Source organism: Leishmania infantum, chromosome 28, assembly GCF_000002875.2.
Source record: "Leishmania infantum JPCM5 genome chromosome 28".
Classification (NCBI taxonomy): domain Eukaryota; phylum Euglenozoa; class Kinetoplastea; order Trypanosomatida; family Trypanosomatidae; genus Leishmania; species Leishmania infantum.
Window position 1 is genome coordinate 1,035,602 of NC_009412.2, and position 24,038 is coordinate 1,059,639.

At 62.1% G+C, this 24,038-nt stretch overlaps 11 protein-coding genes across 11 annotated transcripts in view; 7 read left to right on the forward strand and 4 right to left on the reverse strand.

The window, feature by feature from the left end:
* Positions 1 to 1,162: 1,162 nt before the first annotated feature.
* On the forward strand, positions 1,163 to 1,792 carry LINJ_28_2830 (hypothetical protein, unknown function; the record flags this gene model as incomplete). Its single annotated transcript, XM_001470271.2, has 1 exon — positions 1,163 to 1,792. A coding segment is annotated over one exon (630 nt), but the record flags the coding sequence as incomplete, so codon positions are not given.
* Positions 1,793 to 3,269: 1,477 nt separating this feature from the next.
* LINJ_28_2840 (putative molybdenum cofactor biosynthesis protein) lies at positions 3,270 to 5,972 on the forward strand (the record flags this gene model as incomplete). The annotated part of the gene is made up of 1 exon (XM_001470272.1): positions 3,270 to 5,972. One exon carries the CDS (start codon positions 3,270 to 3,272, stop codon positions 5,970 to 5,972), a length of 2,703 nt encoding a protein of 900 aa, XP_001470309.1.
* A 1,147-nt stretch (positions 5,973 to 7,119) lies between these two features.
* On the forward strand, positions 7,120 to 8,766 carry LINJ_28_2850 (putative membrane-bound acid phosphatase; the record flags this gene model as incomplete). Its single annotated transcript, XM_001470273.1, has 1 exon — positions 7,120 to 8,766. The coding sequence occupies one exon, from the start codon at positions 7,120 to 7,122 to the stop codon at positions 8,764 to 8,766; it is 1,647 nt and encodes a 548-aa protein (XP_001470310.1).
* Positions 8,767 to 11,354: 2,588 nt separating this feature from the next.
* Positions 11,355 to 11,795, forward strand: LINJ_28_2860 (conserved hypothetical protein; the record flags this gene model as incomplete). Its single annotated transcript, XM_001470274.1, has 1 exon — positions 11,355 to 11,795. The coding sequence occupies one exon, from the start codon at positions 11,355 to 11,357 to the stop codon at positions 11,793 to 11,795; it is 441 nt and encodes a 146-aa protein (XP_001470311.1).
* Positions 11,796 to 13,216: 1,421 nt separating this feature from the next.
* On the forward strand, positions 13,217 to 14,140 carry LINJ_28_2870 (putative protein phosphatase 4 catalytic subunit; the record flags this gene model as incomplete). The annotated part of the gene is made up of 1 exon (XM_001470275.1): positions 13,217 to 14,140. One exon carries the CDS (start codon positions 13,217 to 13,219, stop codon positions 14,138 to 14,140), a length of 924 nt encoding a protein of 307 aa, XP_001470312.1.
* A 966-nt stretch (positions 14,141 to 15,106) lies between these two features.
* Positions 15,107 to 16,354, forward strand: LINJ_28_2880 (cytochrome oxidase assembly protein-like protein; the record flags this gene model as incomplete). The annotated part of the gene is made up of 1 exon (XM_001470276.1): positions 15,107 to 16,354. One exon carries the CDS (start codon positions 15,107 to 15,109, stop codon positions 16,352 to 16,354), a length of 1,248 nt encoding a protein of 415 aa, XP_001470313.1.
* Positions 16,355 to 16,938: 584 nt separating this feature from the next.
* LINJ_28_2890 (conserved hypothetical protein) lies at positions 16,939 to 18,060 on the forward strand (the record flags this gene model as incomplete). The annotated part of the gene is made up of 1 exon (XM_001470277.1): positions 16,939 to 18,060. One exon carries the CDS (start codon positions 16,939 to 16,941, stop codon positions 18,058 to 18,060), a length of 1,122 nt encoding a protein of 373 aa, XP_001470314.1.
* Positions 18,061 to 18,815: 755 nt separating this feature from the next.
* LINJ_28_2900 (hypothetical protein, unknown function) lies at positions 18,816 to 20,207 on the reverse strand (the record flags this gene model as incomplete). The annotated part of the gene is made up of 1 exon (XM_001470278.1): positions 18,816 to 20,207. The coding sequence occupies one exon, from the start codon at positions 20,205 to 20,207 to the stop codon at positions 18,816 to 18,818; it is 1,392 nt and encodes a 463-aa protein (XP_001470315.1).
* Positions 20,208 to 20,853: 646 nt separating this feature from the next.
* Positions 20,854 to 21,714, reverse strand: LINJ_28_2910 (conserved hypothetical protein; the record flags this gene model as incomplete). The annotated part of the gene is made up of 1 exon (XM_001470279.1): positions 20,854 to 21,714. One exon carries the CDS (start codon positions 21,712 to 21,714, stop codon positions 20,854 to 20,856), a length of 861 nt encoding a protein of 286 aa, XP_001470316.1.
* Positions 21,715 to 22,416: 702 nt separating this feature from the next.
* LINJ_28_2920 (conserved hypothetical protein) lies at positions 22,417 to 22,785 on the reverse strand (the record flags this gene model as incomplete). Its single annotated transcript, XM_001470280.1, has 1 exon — positions 22,417 to 22,785. One exon carries the CDS (start codon positions 22,783 to 22,785, stop codon positions 22,417 to 22,419), a length of 369 nt encoding a protein of 122 aa, XP_001470317.1.
* Positions 22,786 to 23,436: 651 nt separating this feature from the next.
* Positions 23,437 to 24,038, reverse strand: part of LINJ_28_2930 (conserved hypothetical protein) — a gene marked incomplete at both ends in the record, with an annotated part of 1,821 nt that continues 1,219 nt past the window's right edge. The window contains one exon of the mRNA XM_001470281.1: positions 23,437 to 24,038. This exon is cut by the window's right edge and continues 1,219 nt beyond it. Coding sequence (XP_001470318.1) covers positions 23,437 to 24,038 — 602 coding nt within the window.

Below are 24,038 nucleotides of genomic sequence, written 5' to 3' on the forward strand. Positions count from 1 at the left end.
GCATGACACCGTTCCTCTCTTTTGCATACATACCTTCCTGACTGCACTCTCCGCCCTTTTCTCCCCCTCTGTACAAGTTATGTAGCTTTCCACCTCGGAAACCAGCACGTATAGACGCACAGGCACACGCGCGCACTTCCACAGCGATATCTTCGACACTCATGTCGCCACGGAGACACCAGCAGCAGTGCCGCCCCCCCCCTCACACATCCTCTTGCGTTCTGCTTGCTTTTCTCATAGATCTATAGAGGCGCGCGTCGACTCTGCCGTCAGAACAAACGCGCGCACACTTGCGAAGGTAGGTAGGCGTGCACACCCCTGCGCTCTGCGCCTCGACGCCCTGGTAGGCTGCAAGCGAGAGCGCAAGCCTTCTGCGACTTGATGAGTCGTTCACGGCATCCCTCGCTACCCTCGTCGTTACCCGCTCCCTCGCCCTGCAGGTATGCCGCGGCCTCGCGGCGGAAGCGGGTCGTATCCGCTGCCGGCGCCACAGCGCGATGCCTCTCCACCACCGGCGCTGCCGCTTTGTGCGGCTCAGGCCCCGCGCAGCACGCCATGGCGCGTCTTCGGCGCCGAGATCACCAACCATATTCCTACCCCTCCACCGCCGCAAATGCCGTCGCCGCCGACAGCAGCTGCACCGTTGGGTGTGGCGACAGCAACTCTGTGCGGTGTGGCTGTCGATGCGCCCCCGAGCCACGCTACTCGTGCGCCAACGTCATCGTCCAGCTGGCTGGCAGCTGACCCTTGTCGTCGTCTCCGCAGTAGTGGCGACGACGTCGAGTGCATCCCCTCTTACGAGACGCTACTTGGCGCCATTCGTGGCGCACGCATGCCACAAGGACCGCCTCCGCTGGAAGGTGCCCGCCCGTGCTCGCGCTCATCCAGCAGCAGCGACGCCAGTCTCAGCAAACTTTTCCCTCCGTGGACAGCAGGGGGCGAGGGACGGCAGTCGTGCCTTGAGCCCACCTGCGGCGGCGCGGGCTTCCAAACAGAGGCCTCGACGCCGCCTGCGTCGAATGCGAAGCGGCGGTTCAGAGACGTCGAAACCGAGGACGGAGGCAGCCGAGCTGGCCCCGATTCTTCATGGCCGCGGGCGAAGCACCAGCGTGGGGAGGAAGCCGCTGTTGGCAGCCTCACCGGTGCCCACCCGGCCCCTCCTATGCAAGAGGGGGGCATGCGCGACCCAAGCGGTGCGGACAGCATCTGCGGTGGCGGCGACGTGGATGTCCGACCCACTCTTCATACGCTCTCCTCCGAGGACGACGGAGACCCTTGGAGCGCGCGCGGCGGCGTTTGCGGCTTCTTAACCCCGCTGTCGACGAAGCTGTTGTGCCTGCCTCCCGTGGCGTTGATGCCGCTGCCGCCATCACAGCATCTTCACGCGCGCGCGTGCCGTCCAGCAAGTTTGCTTGATAGAGAGCATGCTGTACCGGCTTGGCAGGTGCTGGCCTCGGCGTCAACAGCGGCTGAGGAGGAGCAGAGGGAGGGGGTTGGCCGTGTTGCGTCGACATCCAGCAACACGACTCTGTATACCCCTGCCCGAGGCAACGTGCACCTCCGCAGTGCCGTTGACGACGCCATCGTCTATTCGCCACTGACGCTGGATGACATCAGTCCCATTTTGTGTCTCTCCGAGGAACGGCTTGCGCACCGTCGGATGCGCGTGGTGGAGTGCGACCGGCGCCCATCAGCCGAAGTGGACGACGAGGAGCACTGGGCGGACGAAGCGTTTGCTGCAACATCGCCGTCTACTCCACCTCGTCCATTTCGTGCGCTGACACCCGCCGAGANGACAGGAGCGAAGGGCGCTGTTACAGCATCCGTCGAAGCATTGATGCGTATGCTCGGCAGTGGATGCTGACGCAGAGGCGAGTTGCAGGAGCTGCGTGTGCGTGTGCTGCTGATGCGCTGAGAGCTGTCCCATAAGCCCGGCCAAGAAACGAAAAGAAAGGTGGCGCCCCATATCGCGGCGCGCCACTACTGCTTGACCCCCACTCCCTCGTTCGTCCTTTGGCATCACAAACGTTAGTGGTGCCCAGGCTCGTATCTCTGGTGCACGTATGTGTATGTGAGGGTGGGGGAGGGGCGAAGAGCTGTGAAGGTGGACAGTCGCCATTCTACTGCTCCCCTCCTCCACCTTTCCTTGCCCGCCCCTCGCCACTGCGTGCTTCGGTGGCACGGGCTCGGTGAAGATACCCTCTTTCTCTGCTGTCGTGTCTTCGATGCTGAAGAACTACCGCTTCACCGCCAAGTGTCGGCACCCACATGCAAACATAGGGAGCCAAAGAGTCGCCAGTGCCGTTGTACGCGCAGTCTTCTGTAGGCCTGCCTGGCTTCTCTGCTGTGTCTCTCTCCTGTTCTCCCAAGGGGGGGGGGAGTGTGTCTGTACGCATACTGCGGAGCTTGACCCATCGGTGCATCTCCTCCGCCATTCACCACACGCATCCCCCACCAAATCCATGAGCTCACACATGTATCCGCGTACGCGTGTAGCTCCTTCTGCTCTCTCTCTCGCCGACAACTTCTCGCCTTCACGCGTTGCCCTCTCTGTTTCTCCGCTCTTGATATATGTGCTGCGTTGAAGGGACGTCGCCTCGGTGACGTCTTTCCGCGAATCGAACCGTGCGTGTTTGGCAGGTATCGTGAGGGCAAGAGCCCACCGAGAGCGGGAGAGTCACTGCAGCGGGGAGTGCCTGGGATCGTGCGTGTGTGCTCGCATTCGTGATTCACATACATCGGTACGCGTTTCAACCGTTCGCCGTCTCTACTCCGACAAGGACGAGCACTCCCCCCCCCAACACCACCACCACGGCGCCCTCTTCTCTCCCTTTTCCTCCACAGTCGCACTCCGTACACCCCGCATGCACGACGTACTCCCAACACCAACTACCGCAGCCCAACGCATCTGTCTGCCCTTCCCTCCACGGCGACCTTTGCTGCCTACGTGGCGACATAACGACACAGCATAGAGAAGGAGCAAGAGAGGCTCCTTCAAGGCATACAGAACCTTCATAGACTCACAGGCATATCTTCACCCCCACACACCCAATCCTTTTGTCGTCTCCCACCACCACCACCACCCTTCGAGTGCTTCGCATTTTCGTTTGAGGAGGGGAAGGGGAGGAGAAACGTTTTCTTATCGACGGCAGCCGCTGCTGCTGCTGCACCTTTTCGCCTTCCCTCTTTCGCATCGCCTCACGCGTCTTTCATTTCTATCATCTCTGCTCAGGGTGGCATCAGCGTGGGCTACGAGCGCTAGCAGCAACATGCTCCATCGCTGCCTGCTGCAACTGGTTAAGGCGAAGGGCTCGACACCGCGCCGACACGTGCTGCGGCGTCCGCTGCGCAGGTCTGGCAGCAGCGGAAGCGGCGCTGCAGGCTCCGCTCGTCGCAGCAGCGCACAAGCCAAGGCTTCCGGGCTCTCTGGCTCATCGTCCGCTGGCAGCGGCAAAGGCGGCGGTGGCGGGCGGGGCCCACACAGGGGCAGCAGCACCTCCACCGACGCTAAAGTAGCGGCCGCCGCAGAAGCCGACAAGGGCGGCGCTGCCTTGCCTCTGGCCACAGATGGTGGATTCAACGGCGCATCTTCGGACACCACTGCCTCATCCTCCGCCTCCGCTCGCCGCCCTCTCTATCGCCTCGCCACAGCTGTTGCCACTGTTGTCGTGCCTCCCACCACCAATGTGTACCTGCAAGGCATGAAGCACCTCTTGACTCCTGCCACACCGCCACCGTCCGCCGCTTTCGGCGGGGGCGGGCCGGCGATGCCGTCTGTCTCCATCGTGGAGGAGTACTACACTAGCAAGAAGGGTCCCTTGTTCGCCACCGCCGTGGTGGCCGGCACCAACGCCGTTAAGCAGGTGAGCTCGCTCGTCCCCTTTTGCTATCCGACGCCGATCCAGCGCTGCTCTTTCACCTTCCGTCGTCGCCAGGTTCTCCAACCGCCGCGACCGGCGCAGATGCCACATCGGGTGGTGCTGCGTCGCCGAACCTCGGAGCCGGGCCCGCAGCAGAGCCGGCCCGAATACAGCGTCCTCTACTGCTTCTGCACCGTCGCCACGGAGAACAAAGGAGGGGTGGAGATGGAGGCACTGACGGGGGCTATGATGGCCAGCGTCACCCTCTACGACATGTTGAAGGGCCTGCCAGGAGCACAGGAGGATGGCTTGAGCCTGGGGGAGGCCTTCGTACTTGCCAAGCGTGGCGGCCGCAATGACTTCACCAAGCTGCTGATGTCCGAGCCTGAGCGCCCGCTCGTGGAGAGTGGTCTGTGCTCTGGAGGAGCGGAAATGCACGCCCTCCCGCCGATCAGCGGCGCTGTGAATGGGGGTGGCGTACAGCTACCTACAGGCGCCACGCACGCATCGCCGTCTGCCGCGACTGGTACCGACACTTCGAGGGCAACAACGCTGGACGCCAATGGACATGCCTCGGCAAATGCGGAGCAAGCGCGAGTGGAGGGCCAGGGGGCGTCTGAAGAGGTGGCTGAAGAGAAGGACCACCACTCGGCAGCGAAGCGTGTGATACGCCGCCCAGCGCCTGCGGCAGCAACCGCTCATGATGTCGTCGATGGCTCTGCTGCCCCTGGCGATGCTGACGCGTGGTGGCGCTCCTCAAAGCATGAGAAGAGGTTGCAAGAGCTCTACCCGCGTCGCAAGTACGGTGACAATGCACGCCTCGTTCCACCGAGCCCCACGCCAATGACCCCAGTCAGCCCTGTAACGAGGGCACGCACGCGCACGGGCCCTTCGGCGTCCTCAGACAGCGGCGCTGAGGTGGCTGCGGCACCTGCTGCTGTTTTGGCTGCGCGGCCGAAGCTGGCGTCCAGGGCGAGTATGATCCGCGATGGACAAGCCTCCGCAGCAGGCAAGGGGCCAGCCGCAACGGCCGCGCTGCCCAAAGCCGCTCGCAGGCCTGAGCCTACAGGCATCATCGATGAGGCAGATGAGGCCGACGAGGAGGACGACGTGGTAGAGCACCGCCGGTCACTGAATCGTAGCCGGCTGGCCAAGAAGTCTGCACGGGCAGCTGCCTCCGCAGTCGAGGCCGACGATGAGGACGATGATAAGCTGGAAGCCGCAGCTGCAGAGGAGGAGGAGGCTGACGAAGAGGCGACGACGACTACAGCCACTGCAGTCGATGAGGCCGACGAAGAGGAAGGGACCGCGATGACGGCAGCCGCCAAAAAGCGCAGGCGCAGCACGGCGGTCACGGCGGCGCCCAAGAGCCATGCCACCACTATCGCCGCCAAGTCGTCGTTCTCTGGAAAACGCACCCAGACAGGGCACAAGGGCTACCTCGCAGCGGTGGACGATGAGGCTGCAACCGCTGAAGAGGACGAGGACGTCGCAGAGGACGACGAAGGTGCGGACGAGGAGGCGCGCATGCCGGTCAAGGGCGGTGCAGCGGCAGCTACACGCAAAACACATGCCCACGGCGGCGTGACAGGAAGGCGGACGGGCAAGGGCGCTATCGAGCTCCCTTCACGCACCTTTGGAGCCAGCGGCCGCAAGCAGCGCGCGGGGCGCGTTACACCTAGAAAAGGTCGAGCGTCAGCAGAGCCGGACGACTATCATGACGACGGGGACATGAGCGCCCTTGAGGAGAGAGAAGACGGCATCGAGGAGGGCGACACTGCAGCAGGGGGCGAGGACGACAATGCCGTATCTGCTGCTGTTGAAAGGCGGCGTGGCAAAGCAGCAGTGAAGCAGATCCGCCCAGCCGCGCCGAAGAAGGGCGGAGCCATGCGGCCTGTCCGGCACGACTCCTGGGATGTGGGTTTCAGTCGGCGGAGCCGCCACGACACCGGCGACGGCGACGAAAGGCACGAAGACGCAGTGGAGGATGAGGAGGCGGCAGAGACTATCGATGAGGACGGCGAAGAGGACGAGGTGGAGGACGTGGCACCACCGCCGCCGCGCAAGAAACTGAAGAAGCCGCTGAAGCGTGCAGCACTGAAGAGGCGGTAGGCGATCAGCATCGGCGAGAGGACGGCGGGGAGGAGGAGGATCACACAGCCTGCGCCAGCAATATTCACGCGCGCGGGTGCACGTGCCATGCCGCATTGGATGATGACTCTACCACTCATACAACGCCCAGTAAGGTTTCCTCCCTTCCCACCGTGAGCGGCTGCGCAGCCAGTACCCTCTCTCCATCATCCGACACGAGAACATGATAACGAGACGAAACAAAGGAGTACGCCGTCATCAGTGCGAGCGATGGGGAAGCGAGAGGTGCTTCATTGCGGAGCATCTGTGCAACCCTCTTTCGCCTTCTCTCTCCGTCTATGTTGCTCCTGCTGCTCCCCTTTCATGTGTGCCTGCATGCGTCTGTTCCAGGGTACGCGAACGATGTCGGCGCACCCCCCCCCCCGCCTCACACTCTCTGCACCTCTGTCACTCCCTCTGCCTCTGTGCGTGTGCGCCGTGCGTCATTCCCTCTTGTGCTCCTTTTTTGACCTTGTCTCCCTAGACGGCCCATTATAGCCGTTGAGCTACTTAGCTGCAAAGGGAAGCTGATCAGTGTGCTTGCATGCGCCCCTGCTGGTGTCTGCCCGTGTGCGTGCCCGGGTGGGTCTTCCTCTCAGCATACCGCGAGCGTGAGCGCGGAATGCGAGGAGGAGGGGAGACAGTTGTCGAGGGAGACAAGAGCTGACTTTGCCGACTCGAGCGGGCTTCCGTGTGTGACTTGCACCGCTGCCTCACTGAATGTGAGAGAGAGCGGCCGGCCCACAAGATTATTGCCCTCCACGTATGTTCTGGCCCACCGTCATGGGCGCTATTCGAAGGTTTTGACGCCGGCCACCCACGTGCCACTGACTTGCTCCATCGACTTCCCAGCATACGAAAACAGGAACCACTGCTGTCTTCCTCGCCTTCTGTCTCCCTCTTGCCTTTCCGCTGTTCTCTGCGTCGGCCTCTTCCCTCCATCCTGCCATCCCCCACCGACTCTCTTTGCACGCACGCACACACACGTGCGGGTGCGCAGATAAAGCCAACGCTCCCTGGCCATCTTCCCTCTTTGCAGCCCTCTGCCCTTCCGCCCCACTCGCTCCCTCTGCCACCGAAGCCGCCCCGCCTTCTTCCTCTCGTTCCTTGCTTCGCCGCGCAAACGCCGATGCCCGCTGTGGTGCGCTCGCTTCTCCCGCACAGCATGCGCCAGATGTGCGTGCTGGTGACCGTTACAGCGCTGCTGGCTGTTGCGCACCTGCCCACCCCCTCACGCGGCAGCGTGGAGTGGGTATTGCAGCAGGTGCAGGTGCTGCACCGCCACGGCTCGCGCTCGGCGGTACCAACCCACAACACAACGGCCATCTGCGGCTCGACGCCGTGCGGGTTCCTGAACCCGGAGGGTGAGATGATGATGCGGAACGTGGGCAGCTTCCTGCGCACACGCTACAACACGGACGCGACCGTTGTGGATGAGCCGTTTCTGCCGTCATCGGACTACGATCTCACCCTTGTGGAGTCGCACTCCACGGATGTGCAACGCACGCTGCAGAGTGCACATATGTTCCTTGCTGGGATGTTCCCGAACGAGAGCCGGCTGATCCCCGCCATCCACACTGTGCCAATATCTCAGGACACGATTCTATACACTTTCTCGCAGCCTTGGGTTGCGCTGTATATCACGTACGCAGGCGCCGCTCAGTCGGCGCGCATGAACCCCACGATTGACCGCTACTTTCCCGACTGGACGGAGCTCAGGGATCTCGGTGCGGCGGTGTGGAGTGAGGGCTACTGCTCCAACTTCACGACACGCCTGGGCTGTGTCCTTATGGTGTATGATATCGCCACTGCGAAGCTCGCTGTGGGCGAGTTGCCAGCCGCTGTTGCCGCCCGGTACGACGACCTGCATGAGATTATCGCAGAGAGTTACCGCGGGTTGTGGTACTACGACCCCAGCAACTCCTTCTCTGTGCAGCAGGGCGGGCGCGGGCAGCCGTTCCTGAAGCAGGTGGTGAGGAACATCGATGACTTTGTTGCTGGCCGCAACACATACAAGGTGATGCATTACAGCGGCCACGACATTTCTCTGGGGGCCGTGTGGGGCACACTGGGCGACAAAGGTGTGCACGCGATGCAGCCTCCCTACGCGCAGACGCTGGTGCTTGAGCTTGTGAAGAGCGCGAGCAGTGGCGAGCATGGCGTGCGTGTGCTGCGTGGGTGGCCTGGCCAGACCCCTGAGACTGGGTTCACTTTCTCCTGGGACACAACGTGGCAGCTGCAGTGCCAGCGCAGCAACGGGACGAACTACGCTGCGACGGACAACCTGTGCCCACTGGAGGACTTCCGGCGCTATGTTGCGTGGACGGTGGGAACAGACCCGCGCGGGATGTGTCTGCTGGACGAGGAGACGTCTGCTCTGCTGGACTGCCCGACGGCCGAGGAGGAGCAGACCGTTTCCGTGGCGCTGCCCGAGTCATGCTTGCTGTACCGCTCGGCGTGCCCCGCGTATGCGTGCGCGCCCGGCTACGTTCTATCCGCGCCGGGGTCGCAGTGCAAGTGCACGTCTGCTTCGTGCCTGGACTTGGGCAGCCACGGGAGCAATAACCTCGTGAATTTGACGGTGAAGATGTCCGGAGTCTCTGGAGGCGCTGTTGCCGGCATCTCCATCGCGACGTTCTGCGTAGGTGCACTTTTTGCCGTTGCGGTGTCGCTGATTGTGCTGGCGCTGATGAGCCGCAGCGGTGGCTCTGCGCACCGCTTTGGGCTCCGCGATAAGTCCGTGGTACACGACGAGCCACTTCGTCCGGAGCTGTAGGCTCGTCATGGCTCGCGCATGTGCACCGGCACAGCCGGCGGCGGCCTGCGTGACGCTGCGTCCACAGCGGATGACCTCCCCTCGCCCCCTCCCTCCCTTCCTCCTCCCCCCCTCCCCCTCCTATTCCTTCCCGCCTGTGAGCGTTTGCCCAACATAATGCGCCTTTCTTTTCGTTGACTCATTCGTCCCGTGTGTGCGCGGCGGTGCGTGGGGTGACGATGATGGTGTGCGGGACTTTAGTGTGTGCGTGCACGTCTGTGCACACGCTGCGCACCGTCACCGCTACTACCCTGTTGCGTATCGTCACTCCGCTGCGGCCGCGGGCGCGCCGTAAAATAACTCTGTGGCGGGTGCGCGTGAGGGCACGCAAGTGCGCACCCTTCCCTTTCGCTCCCCGGCCCCCTAATACTAAGCCCCCTCCCGTCTCTGTGAAGCCGTGTGCAGGTACGTGCGTCGTGCGTTCTACGTTGCGTGCGTGGGTACCTGTTGGCAGGGTATGCAGGTCGCCTACTGCCCTCTGTGCGCGAATGCGAGCAGGGACAGAATGACGCATGGCGCACGCCTTGGCACACACGAGGGGTGTGAGTGACCTGTGGGAGACGGAGTAGCATCCGTAGCGCGGAAGCGTGGCACAGGGGAGGCGGGCGCGATGCCTCCCCCCACCCCCTGTGCGCTGCTTCTCATGCTCTCGGTCTCTGGCTCGCTCGCCGTTGCCCCCTCTGTGCCGTATCCGCTGACCTATTCCTTCCCTGTCCCCCCTCCCCCTGGTTGCTTGTCAGTTGTGTATTCCATCTCTCACTGCGCTCGCGTGCACTGTGGCCTTTTCGCCTATCTTTTTGTTTCACATTGACTTGAGAGGACTCAGAGAGAGAAGTGGGAGGACGCGGCGCAGCTGCCTGTTGCAGCCCCCGCCTTGTGGTCTGGGAATCGAGTCCGTGCGGCCAACGTGCTTGCTGCAGCAGGCGTTTGCGGCCCTCCCTTCATTCCATCACCGCTTCATGTCCGCCCGCCTCCCATCTCTGACCTTTCCTCCCGCTTTCTATTAGCCCCTGCACGTGCGCCATAGCCTCTCCGTGCGTTGCGGCTCATCTTTTTTTTTTCTTCGCCCTTTTTCTTATGCTCTCTTTTATGGTCCCTTTCTGTCGTGCTTTTCTTCCCTTGTGCGCTGCATTGCCCTCCCCGAACGCTGTGGAGAAGGTGCGGATGGGGAGGCGTGTTGCAGCTCCGTCGCATCCCGTGATGGATCGCCAGACAGGCGTGTGTGTGCTTTTCTCACCCCCTCTGTCTCTGTGTGTGTGTGCCGAACTCGTTCACCGTGTGGAGTCTGCAAGCGCCTCAGCGGTGCTAAAATCACCACGGTAGGAGCGGGGGAGAGAGAGCGGCACCCGTGCCGAAGTATCGCGATGTATTGAGCGCACGCATACACACGCATCTCCCTACATGTATATATATATATATATTGGTGTGCGTGTGTGTGCTGTTTTCAAACGCGGATCTCGCTCAGAGAGCGCACGCACGTTGTTTCCGTTCTCTGTACGGCCTTGTCACCGGCTACTGCGTGTTGTTCCGTCAGCGCGATGTCTCGTGGCGTCTCTTTTCTGCGTGAAGGGATGGAAAGGTAAAAAATGCTTCTCCTCCTCCTCTGGCTGCGTGGCTGTGCGTGCGTGCGTGCCTTGCGTCTCGAGCAGCTGACACCATCGCGACGCGCAAGCATGGGGGCCGATCGCACTGCTTGGCGGCCGTGGCAATGCACGATGGAGGGATGTGCTCAGCTGATAACGTGCAGCTCCACTGTGAGGACGTACGTTGGGTATTAGGGTCAGTCAGCGGACAGCTGGCCGCGCACGTACAAGTTCACCATTGGCTCTGTCAGGGATAGATGAGCCACCTGTACATCTGCCGTATGGGTGTGCCTGCGTGACTTGCTGTGGGCTCTCTGTGCGTGCTTGTGACGTGGCATGGCCAACTGCCTCTTCGTTGCTCTCCCTTTCCTCCATCTTACTCCCCCTTCCTGCGGTGCTCCTCAGCTCTTGCCTTCTCTCGCTCTCTGCTTCCTCCCATCTCAACCGCCCATCTCCTACCCTGCCGCGCACACTTGCAAGTTCTGTTCGGGCATTCATCCACTTCGGCAAAGGCGATTCTCTCGCTCTCTTCCCTGCGACAGCGGTCACTTTCTTTTCGACGGTGCGTTGCCATCATTGCCTCATCACACAGACACAAGCACTCCGACACGGAACCCGATCAGTCGCGTCGGCTTCGCCCATCGGCGCGCATCATTCTGCGTTGTTGGTCGCACGACCCCTCTTCCCTCTCCCCGTTATATGCCAAGCCGCTCATTTTGGCACGCAACCTCTCTATTCTCTTCGCGCTGCGCGTTCACTACTGTGCCCGTGACGGTGGCAGGATCCCTGCGATCGAGCGTCTCGTCGGTTTTTCGGACACCCGACAAGTGCGCGTTCGTGCGCCGCCCCCGCTTAGTGTTTGTGGGCGCGACTACCTCGTCTTCCTTTAGCGTGTCCAACTGCGCTGACGCCGTCGGCGCCGTCGCCGCCGGTGTTTTGTATCAACGTCGGCAATTTCGCTTAGGCATGACCACGCCACTGACGAACTGCGCTGGGCCGCAGGAGAAAGATGGGTCAAAGGATATGAGCGATGAAGAGTGGAGGCGTATCCTCACAGCACAGGAGTACCATATTCTGCGTGAGAAGGGCACTGACCCCGTCGGTGGGAAGTACGACGACGTCTTCGACGAGGGGGAGTACGTGTGCGCCGGGTGCAAGACGCCGCTTTACCAGTCCTCCATGAAATTCGCCTGCGGCTGTGGCTGGCCCGGGTTTTACGACTGCATCCCAAAGCGGGTGCGCGAGCAGCCGGACAAGGACGGCCGCCGTGTCGAGATTGTCTGCAACGCGTGCAACAGCCACCTCGGGCACGTCTTCCGTAAGGAGGGCTTCCGAAACCCACCACCGAACGAGCGGCACTGCGTGAACAGCACCTCCATCATACTGCGACCCACGCAGCAGCCGTAAGCCCGCCAAACACGTGTGGGCGAGTCGTTGCTCCTCCCCACACCCTCCTCCCTCCCCCTCTCTATCGTGTGTCTGCCCATGTTGTCTGTCATCACACGTCACACACATACACGTTGTATGCTTGCGTATGTGTGTGACGTGTGATGACAGACACTGGCGGCACCCCCATAGCTCTTCGAACAACAAATACACAAACCCGCAATCTCTGCTTCTTATTGTTGCAGCGCTGCTGAGTTGTTTGCGGACACACTCCACACGACGCGGGCAGTGCTGGCTTCTTTCTCCTTTTCTTCGTTCGTTATGTAGTGTGGATCCCGTGTGCTGAAGGTCGTATGGGTGTCGAACCCATGACGCCGGAGGGGAGAGGGCGGCGGGGGCGATGGTGCAGAAACGCAAGTGAACGACGTAACTTAGGAGGCGGCATCATGGCAGCCGCAAAACATGCATACGCCGCATGATGCAGCTCTTGATTTTTGTCTTCACTTCCTCTCCCTCCGCCCTCCTCCGCCCTGGCCCTTGTCCTCGACCCTCACCCCCTCCTCCGTTCGGTGTATGCGTGTGCGCATCTGTGTTTCTGCGCTCCACTACCATTTTGCCTTTCCTATTTCTCTGTAGACGCTGCCCTTCTCTGCATCTCTATACACATCTGTAGGCATGGCTGTGTGCGACGGGCGGCGCGGCGTGGCGCTACACAACACACTTAAACGCATAACATCATACCCTCCTCCTCTCTTCACATATAAGACACAAGCGTATGCTCTCCCCTGCGTAACACCGTGCTCTCTACCGCCCGCTTAAGGGAGCTCCATCCAGCACGAAGGCGCGCCGTCGACGCACACAGGTTTGTATAGTGCGCAGTATGGAAGCGACGCCCTCCTCCACGTCTCTGCTCTCCCCGACGTGTGAAGCGCTACTCGGTGGGCCGTCAAATGGCGGTGGAAAGCGGGATGGAAAAGACGCCCGATGCTCTTCCCCCCCATCCCAGTCTCGGCCACCCCCTCTTCCGCCCTCGCTGCTCATTGCCATGTCTCCCTCCCTCTCTCCCTCACACGCACACGGGGGGGGGCATCGCCGCACATTTGCCTTCACTGTTGTTGCTTCTCCTTTTCTCGTATGTTGTTGGCCATTGTATAGTCGTGCATGTGTGTGAGAGAGAGATACCCAGATAAGTAGAGACGACGACAGTACGTGCGTGTCTGCATGCAAGCCACCTGCGTCGTCGTCGCCGCCGCCTCCCTCCCTCCTTCCCTTCCGTGCTTTTATCAGTCGAACACACGCAGACACCTCTATATTCACATCAAAACGCCCTGGGGTTCAAAGGGCAAGAAGGCTGCCCGACGAGTTGCACGTGCGATACACCCCCTCACCCACGCAAGAGCGTACACCTCTTCCCTTCCCCTGCCCCGTGTTGAAGGTGAACCATGTCGAGCGATTTGAATCAGCAACTGGAGGCGATGTACGAGGGGAAGCTGCTCACGGAGGAGCAGGTGGTACAGCTGTGTAGTCGTTGCAAGGACCTCATGTTGGAGGAGGGCAACATAGAGACCATCTACGCCCCCGTCACGCTCTGCGGTGACATTCATGGCCAGTTCTACGACTTGTTGGAGCTCTTCAGCAAGGGCGGGCGAGTGCCGGAGACGTCGTATGTTTTCATGGGCGACTACGTCGACCGTGGCTACCACAGTGTGGAGACGCTGCTCCTGCTGCTGCTGCTGAAGGCGCGCTACCCCGATCGCATAACACTGTTGCGTGGTAATCACGAGTCGCGCCAGATCACGCAGGTGTATGGCTTCTACGACGAGTGCTACCGCAAGTACGGCTGCGCGAACGTGTGGCGGCTGTGCACGGAGCTGTTTGACTACATGCCACTCGGCGCAGTAGTGGAGGAGGACATCTTCTGTGTGCACGGCGGCCTCAGTCCGCAGATTGGCACGCTCGATGAAGTGCGTGTGCTGGACCGCAAGCAGGAGGTACCACACGAGGGCCCCATGAGCGACTTGCTTTGGTCAGACCCAGAGGACATAGAGGGGTGGAGCGTAAGCCAGCGCGGCGCGGGTTTTGTCTTTGGTGGCGATGTCGCCAAGAACTTCAATCACCGAAACGGTCTCAGTCTCATTGCACGTGCGCACCAGCTGGTGCTGGAGGGGTACAAGTCGATGTTTGATAGCAACTGCTGCACGGTGTGGTCAGCCCCAAACTACTGCTACCGGTGTGGTAATGTCGCCTCTATCCTCGAGGTGGGCGAGCACTCCAAGACGGATCGAAACGTCGTGTATTTCACCGCAGCCACCGCTGATGTGCGCGGCCATCTCGCGAAGCAGCCCCCACCCGAGTACTTCCTGTGATTGGGCACGAAAGACGATGGGGTGTTAGTCAAGGTGCTTGAGAGGTCGCTGGCGTCGGGCGAACGCGCTGGCGTGCGTGTCTGTATAACGTGTGTGGTAACTTGTCGGTTTGTTCACCACTTGGTAGTGGTGGTGCGAGCCTCCGCGATGCTGTCGCATGCCCTCTCTTTGCCTTGCGTGCGTCCGGCTCTCTCTCCTTCCCTGTTACTGATCCACATTCCCCATCCTTCCCCCCTCCGTTCGTTCCACCGCCGCCGCAGCAGCCGCGGCGGCGCGTCCTGTGAAGGTGCGCATACGACGACCTCGTAGTGCGTACTTGCCAGCGTCGGGTTCGCTCGGGTCTCCAACTGGGGCGGTACACGCTTGCAAAGGGAAAGAGAAGGCGCGTGCTTCACTGATGAGGCCGTCTCCGCCATGCCTACGCCTGAGTATGCGTGCGCGCTCGAGTGCACGCGCGCTCCACTTCTCTCTTGCCCAATTTTTGGCGCTGTGTATTGCAGCGCCTGTGGACGGGCGCTGCAGGGCTGTATCCGTACACTTCTCTGAAGCCCCGCTTTCTCTCTGTTCTCGCCCTGTACTCGCCGTCGCACACATACCGCCCCCCTCGCTCCCCCATGCGCGTGTGACGCCGGACCACATAGATGCTCGGGCACGCACACCCACGGATAAAGCAGTGACACCCGTGATCCCACTTCACAGGGACGTTTCTTTCCCTCCTCTCCTCCTCACAGACCTACGGAGACCCGCCGTCTTTCCTCCGCCCTTCTCGGGCACCAGGACGAGCGCACGTTTCTATTCACGCACACTCGACCTCCTCGCCTCTCTTTCTGTTCTCCCTTTCGCACGCCTTAGCCACTCCTCACACGTACACATGCACGCGCGCACTGCCGCAGCACCAACAGTACCACCGACGCCCCTCTAATCTTTCCGGTGCTTCGAATTTCGCTATAGGGAGGGTCTGCCAACATGCGACGCTTCACTGCCCGCTACGCCGTCAGCGCCGCGGCATTCACCTCGGCTCGTCGGTTGCCATTGCGGTTCGGCATGTACTGGGCACAGCGGTGCCCCTCGCGCTTCGCTGCAACCAAGTTCCATCTCTCCGCTGCGGACGAGACGGTCGCTGCCGCCAAGCCCTGGGTAGCACCACCGCATAACCGGTCCGTTGCCCACTGGCTGTACATCAGCGCCGCATGCGTGGGTGCCGTTGTCTGGTTGGGCGGGGTGACGCGCCTGACGGAGAGTGGGCTGTCCTTGGTGGAGTGGAAGCCGATTAGCGGCGTGCGCCCGCCGCTGACGGACGAGGAGTGGGACAAGGAGTTCCGCCACTACCAAGAGTTTCCCGAGTTCAAGCAGAAGCCGAACATGACGCTGAAGGAGTTTCAGTTCATTTTCTTCTGGGAGTGGGCACACCGCGTGCTCGCGCGCAGCCTCGGCCTCGTCTTTGGCGGCCCGCTGCTCTACTACGCCGGCCGCGGCTACTTCAAGGGCAACGGCAAGTTCCTGGCTGGCCTCGTCGGCATCATGGGCCTGGGTGCTGCCCAGGGGCTCATGGGGTGGTACATGGTCACAAGCGGGCTGGACAACAAGCTGCTCGAGGAGCGCAGGAAGGCGACCGTGTCCGCCTACCGCCTCGCCGCCCACCTCATTCTCGCCTTCACCATCTATTCCTTCATGCTGCGCATGGGCTACGGGCTGAAGCTACCGGCCATGGCACCCTTCCCTCGCATGGCCAAGGTGCAGCTGTGGCTGCGGATGTCCTTTGCCATGATGTTTGTGACGGCCATCTCAGGCGCCTTTGTGGCTGGACTCGATGCGGGGCTCCTGTACAACGACGATTTTCCCTGGATGGCTGGCGGCGTCTTCCCGCCGGCTGACCATCTCTTTGCCCTTGAGCCGACGTGGCGCAACTTCTTTGAGAACCACTCGATGGTGCAGACGACCCACCGCGTCATGGCCGGCGTGACCTTTCTGACGATCACGGGACTGAACGTGGCTGCGTCGCGGCGGCGCGGCTTCATTCCGCCGCCTGTCTTCCGCAACCTCATGCTTGTGAACACGGCTCTGCTGTTCCAGGTCAGTCTTGGCATGTGGACGGTGATGTCGACGGTGTACGTCCCCGTCGCCGTGTCTCACCAGATGGGTGCGCTGGTACTTCTCACCACTCTGATTCGCTTGTGTGCAGTGGTGGGCAGTCGTGGCGTCGTGCTCGCCTAGACAACCGCGTGCGTGTGCGTGTGTGCGTCTGGGCACAGAGCTTCTGCAGGGGTTGGGTGGGTGGGGGCGGCCAGGATGTGTGCCCCCATCGCTCTCGAACATAGACGAGGGGGCGGGGAAGGGTGGGGAAGCGCCGTTGTCGTGTCATATACTGTCCAATAAAGCAGTCATGAATACAAAAAGAATGGACAGCGCTGGGGGAGCCTGCGTGCCTTCTCCAGCGACCGCCAACCACGACCGGGTGTCGTGGACACTCGACGTTGCCTCTCCGCTTTACCCCTTCACGGTGTACGCCGGCGTCTGGAGAGGCAGCGCCGCCGGGGTCGACCGCCAGGTTTTCTGCTGCACAATGTCCACCGCATCAGCGGAAGAGCCTACCTCACCACCAATGTCTCAACACACGCTTGCAGGCACCGCCTGGCCTTTCTCCTTCCCTTTCCCTTCTTTGTGTTGCTTGTGGAAGGTTAGTGTGGCACGCAACAGCATCGCACATCGAAGCGCGAGCAGCAGTTCTACTGTACACTGCCCACACCCACGCATACACGCGGTCTCTCTCTTCCTCTGCCCATCCCACACGAGGGCGAATGGCGCGCCGTCACCGCCCCCTCTTCCATACTCTTCTCGCGTCGGTGGTAGTGCTGCTTGTGGTGCACGGCGGTGCTCCGGCGGCGGGGCTATCCGGATCGGCGCCGTGCCCCGCCACGGCGGAGGCTGCACCGGAGTGGTGCAACAAGCTCTTTGGCGGGGCTGGCGGAATCGTCACAGCTGGTGCATGGAGCGAAAGCTTCTTCGCGTGTGTGTGCAACGGCGCTGCGCCGCTGATAATCAGCCGTCACCAAGATTTGCCTGAAGAAAGCGAGCAGCAGTCGTCGCCAGCGCTCCTTGAATGGGACTCCTCGCGAGCGTTGTCGACCCAGTTGTCGTCGTCAATGGCGGTATTCTCGTCCTCGTCGTCCTCAGCGCCGGCGAAGTACACGTGCCGGTGGATTGGCTTCTTCTCACCGTACCCGGATGGTGAACAATGCCTGCCCAGCACTGGCGTGTGCCCCACAAACTGCACTGTCATGCCACCGTTCCTCTGCGACAGCCAGCAGGCAGGCAGCTGCACCGTCAGCGAAAGCGGCACACTCCTGTACACCTGCCTGACTTGCACTGGACGGCTATTCACCATTAACACGACAGGCCCAGACACGTGCCACCGCACGTACACGGAGGCGCTGTGTGACCCGCGGACTGAGTGCAGCGGCCATGGATGCTGCGCCATGCAAAACATCGATCCCTCGAGCAGCTCCGCGACCGGCGGCGTGTGCAATTGTTTTGCGAACCGCACACATGGCTACTACGCCGGTGAAAACTGCGCTGCATGCGCGTCCGGCTATTATGTGGACTCCGAGGGGGTCTGCAAGACGCGCGTGCAGCCAGTGCAGATTTTGCTGGCGTCGATTGGCAAGACGTGGACGATGGTGTCCCCCAACGTCTCAGTGCTCTTCCTCTTTGTCATTTTCAGTATGGTGCGCAAGCTGAATGCGTCTGACCGGCCGTTCGAACTGACTGGCTTGCGGCGGGCAAACCTGTCCTCGGTGCAGGTGGCGCGGCGGCGGCAGCAGAGCCTCTTCCACTCCAAGTACATCCCGATGCGGCCGGCGAAGAGTCGCTCCTTTACGAATCCGCACCAGCCCCGCACGAGAGGACCGTCCGCGTATTGATATCACCCCTTTCATGGCCATCCTGCTTTCCCGTGTGTGTGTGACCCCCCTCCTTCCCGTTGCTTGTTTAAAAGAGGCCCGAAACGGTGGGGCGCGCGCCCACCGCCCGCGCGCCTTCGCGTGTGTGGGGTCGCCCCCCCCCCCGCCCGGCAAAGCCCCGACGACCCTCTTACCTCAGAACCCCTCCTACCCCGAACGCCCCATCCCCTTCCTCACCCGACCGGTCACGTCCCCCCTGCCCGCCGCGCCAGGCGAGACAAGCGCGCCTCTCGGTCGGTGTCCCCGGGGCTGGCGGCCCCGTTTAGGGGTGGGGCGAAAGGGAAGGGGCGGGGGGTGCGGGGTGGTGGCGGGGGGCTCCCGGGCGCGGCGCGCCGGGGTGTGCGGGGTTGTTCTTACGGCCGGGCGCGGCGCCCCGGCGGGGCGTTCGCGCTTCGGTTGGGGCGGGCGTGCGCAACGAGGGTGCTGGGAGGCAAGCGGGGGATTCGCAGGCGGTTGTAGAGGTGCAGTGGGGATCAATATGTGGGAGGCGCAGCGCACAGACTTCCTCCGCTTGGTAAAAACGAAGCAATAGACGAAAAGGACGACGCGCAGTTTCGGAGTGGAGGGAACAGAAAAAAACGAACACCCCGGCTCGACGTAGCGACGACGACACCCGTCAGTATCTGGGAAGGGGCTGAAGGTGGGGGGGGTGAAAAGAAACATCCAGGCGATGCAAGCGGAGGTGCGGAGGAAGACGGCAGCGCAAGGCTGCTGCATCAGAACTTGTTTCTGCGCGAGCTCACCCTCCCGTCGCACGGCGGCTCGCCAACGCTCTCGATCATCTGGTCGCAGTAGTTGTGCGTCATCACGGCATCGGCGATCTCCCAAAGCTCCTCGCGGCGTGGGGAGTAGCATGTGCGGAAGGCCCAATCACCCCACTGCTGCCTATCACTCGGCACAATCAAATCCGTGCGCGGGCCACCACACGTGGGATCATCCGCGTTTGACGGCGGCGCCGGGGGACGGCCAAAGTTCTCCGCGACGGAGGTGGAAGAGACGGCGCTTGGCCGGCACCCCGGTCGCTCAGCAGACACCCCCGACGGCGGTGGATGAGACCCGGGCTGTGGCTGTGCGCGGGAGGGCGGCTGCTGAGAGTCGCGTCGGGCGAGCGCCACGGCGTCGCTCGTGTTACTTGCTGAGTAGACGCCGGCGCTGTGATCTGCGGCGCTCTGCGGACGCGAGCGGACGGACGAGGAGGGGTGTGAGGAGGTGGACGCTTTGCGGCCCGGGCCGCCAAGGCGAGGTGCCGCCGCATCGCTGTTCTGAGAAAGGTGCGGTGTCGCGGCGTCCTCATCCGGTGGCGGCGCGGCGCGCGAAGAGCGGCGGCTGCTGCTAGCTCGCTCGCGCGCTGTGTCTGTCTGATACTTTTCGATCTGCTCATACACGCTGCGGGCCGGCTGCTGCTGGCGCTGCTGCGTCTCCGGGGGAGGCGCCAGCTGGGCATAGGACTGCGGTTGCTGAACGGCCGTGGCCATGGCCTTCGATGAGGTGCGGGCCGAGTGTGAGCAGGGTACGGTGCCGAGGGAGCGCCTGCGCGTGGCGGACAGTGGCGGGCCTGCCTCCGCCGCTAGGGGCGGAGTAAGTACCCTGGCAGCGGGCTGCTCGTTGCGCGGCGTGTAGACGTTTCCATCAGACGTAGAACGCCCCGGCGCATGCGCCGGCAATAGAGACCAGCGCCGTGCACCACCCGAGAGCGCCGCGCCATCGGACTGTGCCAGCACTGGCGACATCATCTTCAGCGGCCCCTTCGAGTTGGGGGAGATGGCAAACACGGCGTGCTGCAGGATGCAGGTATCCTCCAGCATCACGGTAAGCCAGCAGGCGACGGACGGCGCCCCGATGCCAGCAACGGTGGCCCGCAGCGTCTCTCGCAGGTAGGAGCCGCATTCGCTTCCGGACGCAACGTCAACGCGCTCCGGTGCGACGGAATCAGCACGGTGCACATACACGGCGCGGATGTACGGCGCGGCGGCGGCGTCGTGCGCTTCGCATTGCGCCGCCGCTTTCACATGGGCGGCGGCTCGCTGGCAGACATCCGCCGCTGCCACCGCGCAGAGCCGCACACGCTCCTGTGGCGGGATGCCGATCGACAACACCATTGCACTCATGCCGGTGTTCAATGGAGAAGGGAGATGGGCGGACACAGCCCACAAAGCAAGCGCGATCTAAGGAAGGAGTTGCTCAAAGGTTCGACGACAAGCACACACACACACACACACACGCAGGCTCTTGTCCAACGACGATGATGACCCCCCAGGATTGCTCTGTTCTGCTGTGTGCGAGCGACCGTGCGCGGTCGATGAGAGCTCAAGCAACACGCGCGCGCACACACACACACACACACACGACAACAAGAACGAATGACAGTTGTGCGCTCGATATTCTGACACACACGAGAGAGGATGAGAGACAGAGTGGTGAGAAGCGGTGACGGGGGAAGTATGACGCATACCCATACACAAGCGGGAGGAAGTGAGGCGTATGCGCCCTGGGCAGCTCTCCTGTGAGCAGTGGCGCTTTCGCGCAGAGGGGCGTTGCCGTGGTGTACGCGCACAGCGAAGGGCATCCTGGCCGGCGTGCAGGGACCCACACATGCACGCGCGCATTCACTCAATTTTTTCTTCCAGTGTGATATTCAAAATACTGTCAAGACGCTGGTCGGAGGGCAAAGACAACGTTCCACGCACACAGAGAGGAGACGTCAACGGGATCACGAGGACCTGCGCCGCAGCCTCGTACGATTGCCTTCTCCTCTCAACCCCTCTGTCGCATGCGCCTGGCAAGCAGAGTCATGGGGGACACACCTCGGAAGATAATCGCGGTGCGGTCAAACCGGCGATACGGCGTTTCTGCGCCATCGAAGCGTATTGGCGTGCCCTCGACAACGAGGCTCTTCTGGATACGGCGGATGTGCTCATCATCGTCGCCGATCCAGTCGACACTGTGCGCCCAGTCGTATCGAGCTCGTCCGATCAAAATGTACAAGCAGCGCGGCGCCAGCATCAGCTCGACGCGCTCGCCGGGATACTCCGGGTGCGTGAGCGTCATGACGCGGCCAGCGTTCAGACACAAGCCAGCGACAATGCCAGTTGAGTTGCGGCTTTCGTCTACATGGGCCCGAATGAAGCCGCTCCCCGCCAGCCGCAAGAAGTGCACGCGGTCGTCGATGGGGATACGCGGCAGATACGCCTGTGCAAGGTCGTGCGCCCGGGCAAGGGCTCCGGAGACGAGCGGGAGATCGACCTCGAGGTTCGCGTGTGGCATGTTCAGGCCAGCATCGCTGCCTGTCTCTGCTGCTTGCGTGATGGCAGCGTATGAGCGGTAGAACTCCTTGTAGTGGTGGATGAGGCCGTCCATGTGGCCATCGCTGTAGCTCAACCGCTCAAACCAGGGCTCCGAGAAGTCTAGAAGCGTCTTCTCCTCCTGCTCCGTGATCACCTCCGGCAGCACGTACGCCGTCACCCAGTTCGCTGGTGTGGCCCTAACGTCTTTTCCGATGGCTTCCTCTGCAGGCGGGTGAACAAACGACGGGGCCCCTCGCATCGACAGCAGAGACGACGGTGCCGCCACGACCGCTGTCGACTCCGGCAGCAATCGGCGGAACACAACACGCATGCGTTGGCTAAGCTGTTCAAGTCAGGCGGGGAGGGTGAGCAATGCCCACGCACACGCACACGCACACGCACACTGACACAAAATGGGAACCTGCGCAAGCAAGCACGCACTGCGCTTCTGGTTGGGCGACGGCGAGAGGAGGCAGAGCGGAGCAGAAGAAAGCGAGATGAAGTGCGCGCGTGCATCTTTCGCTCAACAGCCACAGGCAGGGAAGGGTGCACATGACGAGCGACACATCAATGGAGAAGGCGCACGGCGACTGCCACTGACGCCGGCACATACACGCTCTACAGGGAGACACCTCGCAGGAATACAACGGGCGCTTCCCTTGCACAAGTCCAAATAGAGATGCTGCGTTGACGGCTGTTGCTCCGGGAGAGGGGTTCATGTGGCACCTCTGAGCCTTTACCGTGATACCACGCAAGCCGCTCAGTCGAGCAAGTGAAACCGTGGGGATGGGAGAGGAGGGGCGACGTACACAGTGGCCGGGCGCGCACCCCTGTCACACACACAGAGGTAGGATGACGCTTCTGCTCGGCGGCAGCAGAAACGCCGACGATGCTCGAAGCAGCAGCATGGGAGACGAGAGCAGCCGGCAGCAGACAAATCTGAGGCGCACCCACACTACGCCATGACAGGTGCTCACCACATCAGGGCGGAGGGCAAAAGGCGTGTCGCGTGCCCCCTGCTGACGCGCTGTGATTACCCGCTGAAAACTTCGGGGTCTATGGTGACGTAGAGCCTGCGTGCCTCCGGGGCGGCCGCATACATGTCCAGCAGAGTCTGCAAGGTTTGCTCCGGTGCGGGTATGAAGGCTTCGGTGCCGTTGCGCACGAAAATGAAGGTGGCGCCGGAGCCACTTGTGGCGGTGCAGTTGCCGATCGCTGCCGCCCCCTCCAATCCTCCACTGGCCACCGGTACCGTCATTGCCTTCGCCTTGACAAGCTTCTTGCGCAGCCTTGCGTGGACCTCGCCGATCGTTGTGTCGGGGTCGAAGCTGCCGTCGGCCACCTTCACACCGAAGCGTGATGTGTTGAAGTTGATTGTAACCTTCTCCTTTGTAGTGTTCATTCGTATAAGTGTGCTGGTCCGTGTGTGCATGTGCGTGCGCGCGTGCGTGTATGTGCCTGCTGGCTCCAGTCGGCGACAGCAGAACTGCGAGATGCACCCAAATACATGAGGGTGGGAGGGAGGGGGTCGGACGAAGGGGCACAGGGAGCACAACAGTGATCTTCGTCTCCCACGATATAGGTGACGGCCTTGGCGGGCGTCACCTACGGGAAGGGTGGCAGAGACGTGTATCCTTGTGAGCACATGAGTGAATGTGTGCGCGTTTCGCTTGCTCGCGCATGAGGGGTGCCGCCCGTGTAAACCGACGCAGCGGTGATGCTCAGACGGACAGACGGACGGTGATGGCGTGCGGCAAAGAAGGCGCATGCACAAACGCTCATGCATACACGTGCGCAATGTAGCACAGCTGCAGGCCGCGTCGTCCTCCCCAGTCCGTCTCCCGAGTCGTGAGACATCAGCGAGGCGTCTCAGTCGCAAGGAGGCGAGCGCCCAGTGTGTCCGTGTGCACGCCGCACGCGTATCGTGTCTGGTTTCACTCTGTCTCACTGGGTGTTGGGGTGTGCAGAATAAGTGAAAGATATCATCGTCCCTCGGGAATACTTACGCACACGCACACATGAAACACATCCACACAGGCAGGAAGACGTGCGCTTACGAGGCGCCGTCGTCGCCGTCCTTGCGTTTGCCGTTACTCTTCTTGGCCGGCAGCGGTGCTGAGGGTGCCTCATCCATGTCGCCCTCTCGCTGAGGTTCTGCATCAGCCGTTTTGCGCTCCAGAATATTCGGACTGCCGGGCAAGAAGACGGTTTCGTCAAGCTCATCCTCGCCGTCGTGGTCATCGCCCTCGTCTGCGTCCTCGTCGAGGACAACTTCGCTGGACATTGCCTCATCGGCAGCGGCAACGACGCCCGCTTCTGCCGCTTCTGCCGCTGCGGCCGTTTCGGCCGCCTCAGTGGAGAGGGGGAGCGGTGACATATGCGGTGCCAAAATTTGCAGCGACGACCACCGTGGGCTGTCGGAGAACGGGTTGGAGCACCCCACCAGTGCTGCGTACTCCCCGCCCAAGGCGAACATAATCTGGTCCCAAAGACACTCGCGACGGCGCATGATCTGGTCTGGCGGGAACACTTGCGGAGGGGTGATATCTGCCCCGTAGCGCTTCTCCCGCAGCTGCTTCGCCTCCGCGAGCTGCGCCGCCGTTGGGAAGCGCTCGGCAGCATCGTCGCTCGTGGCGGACAGAGCGTACGCGCGGA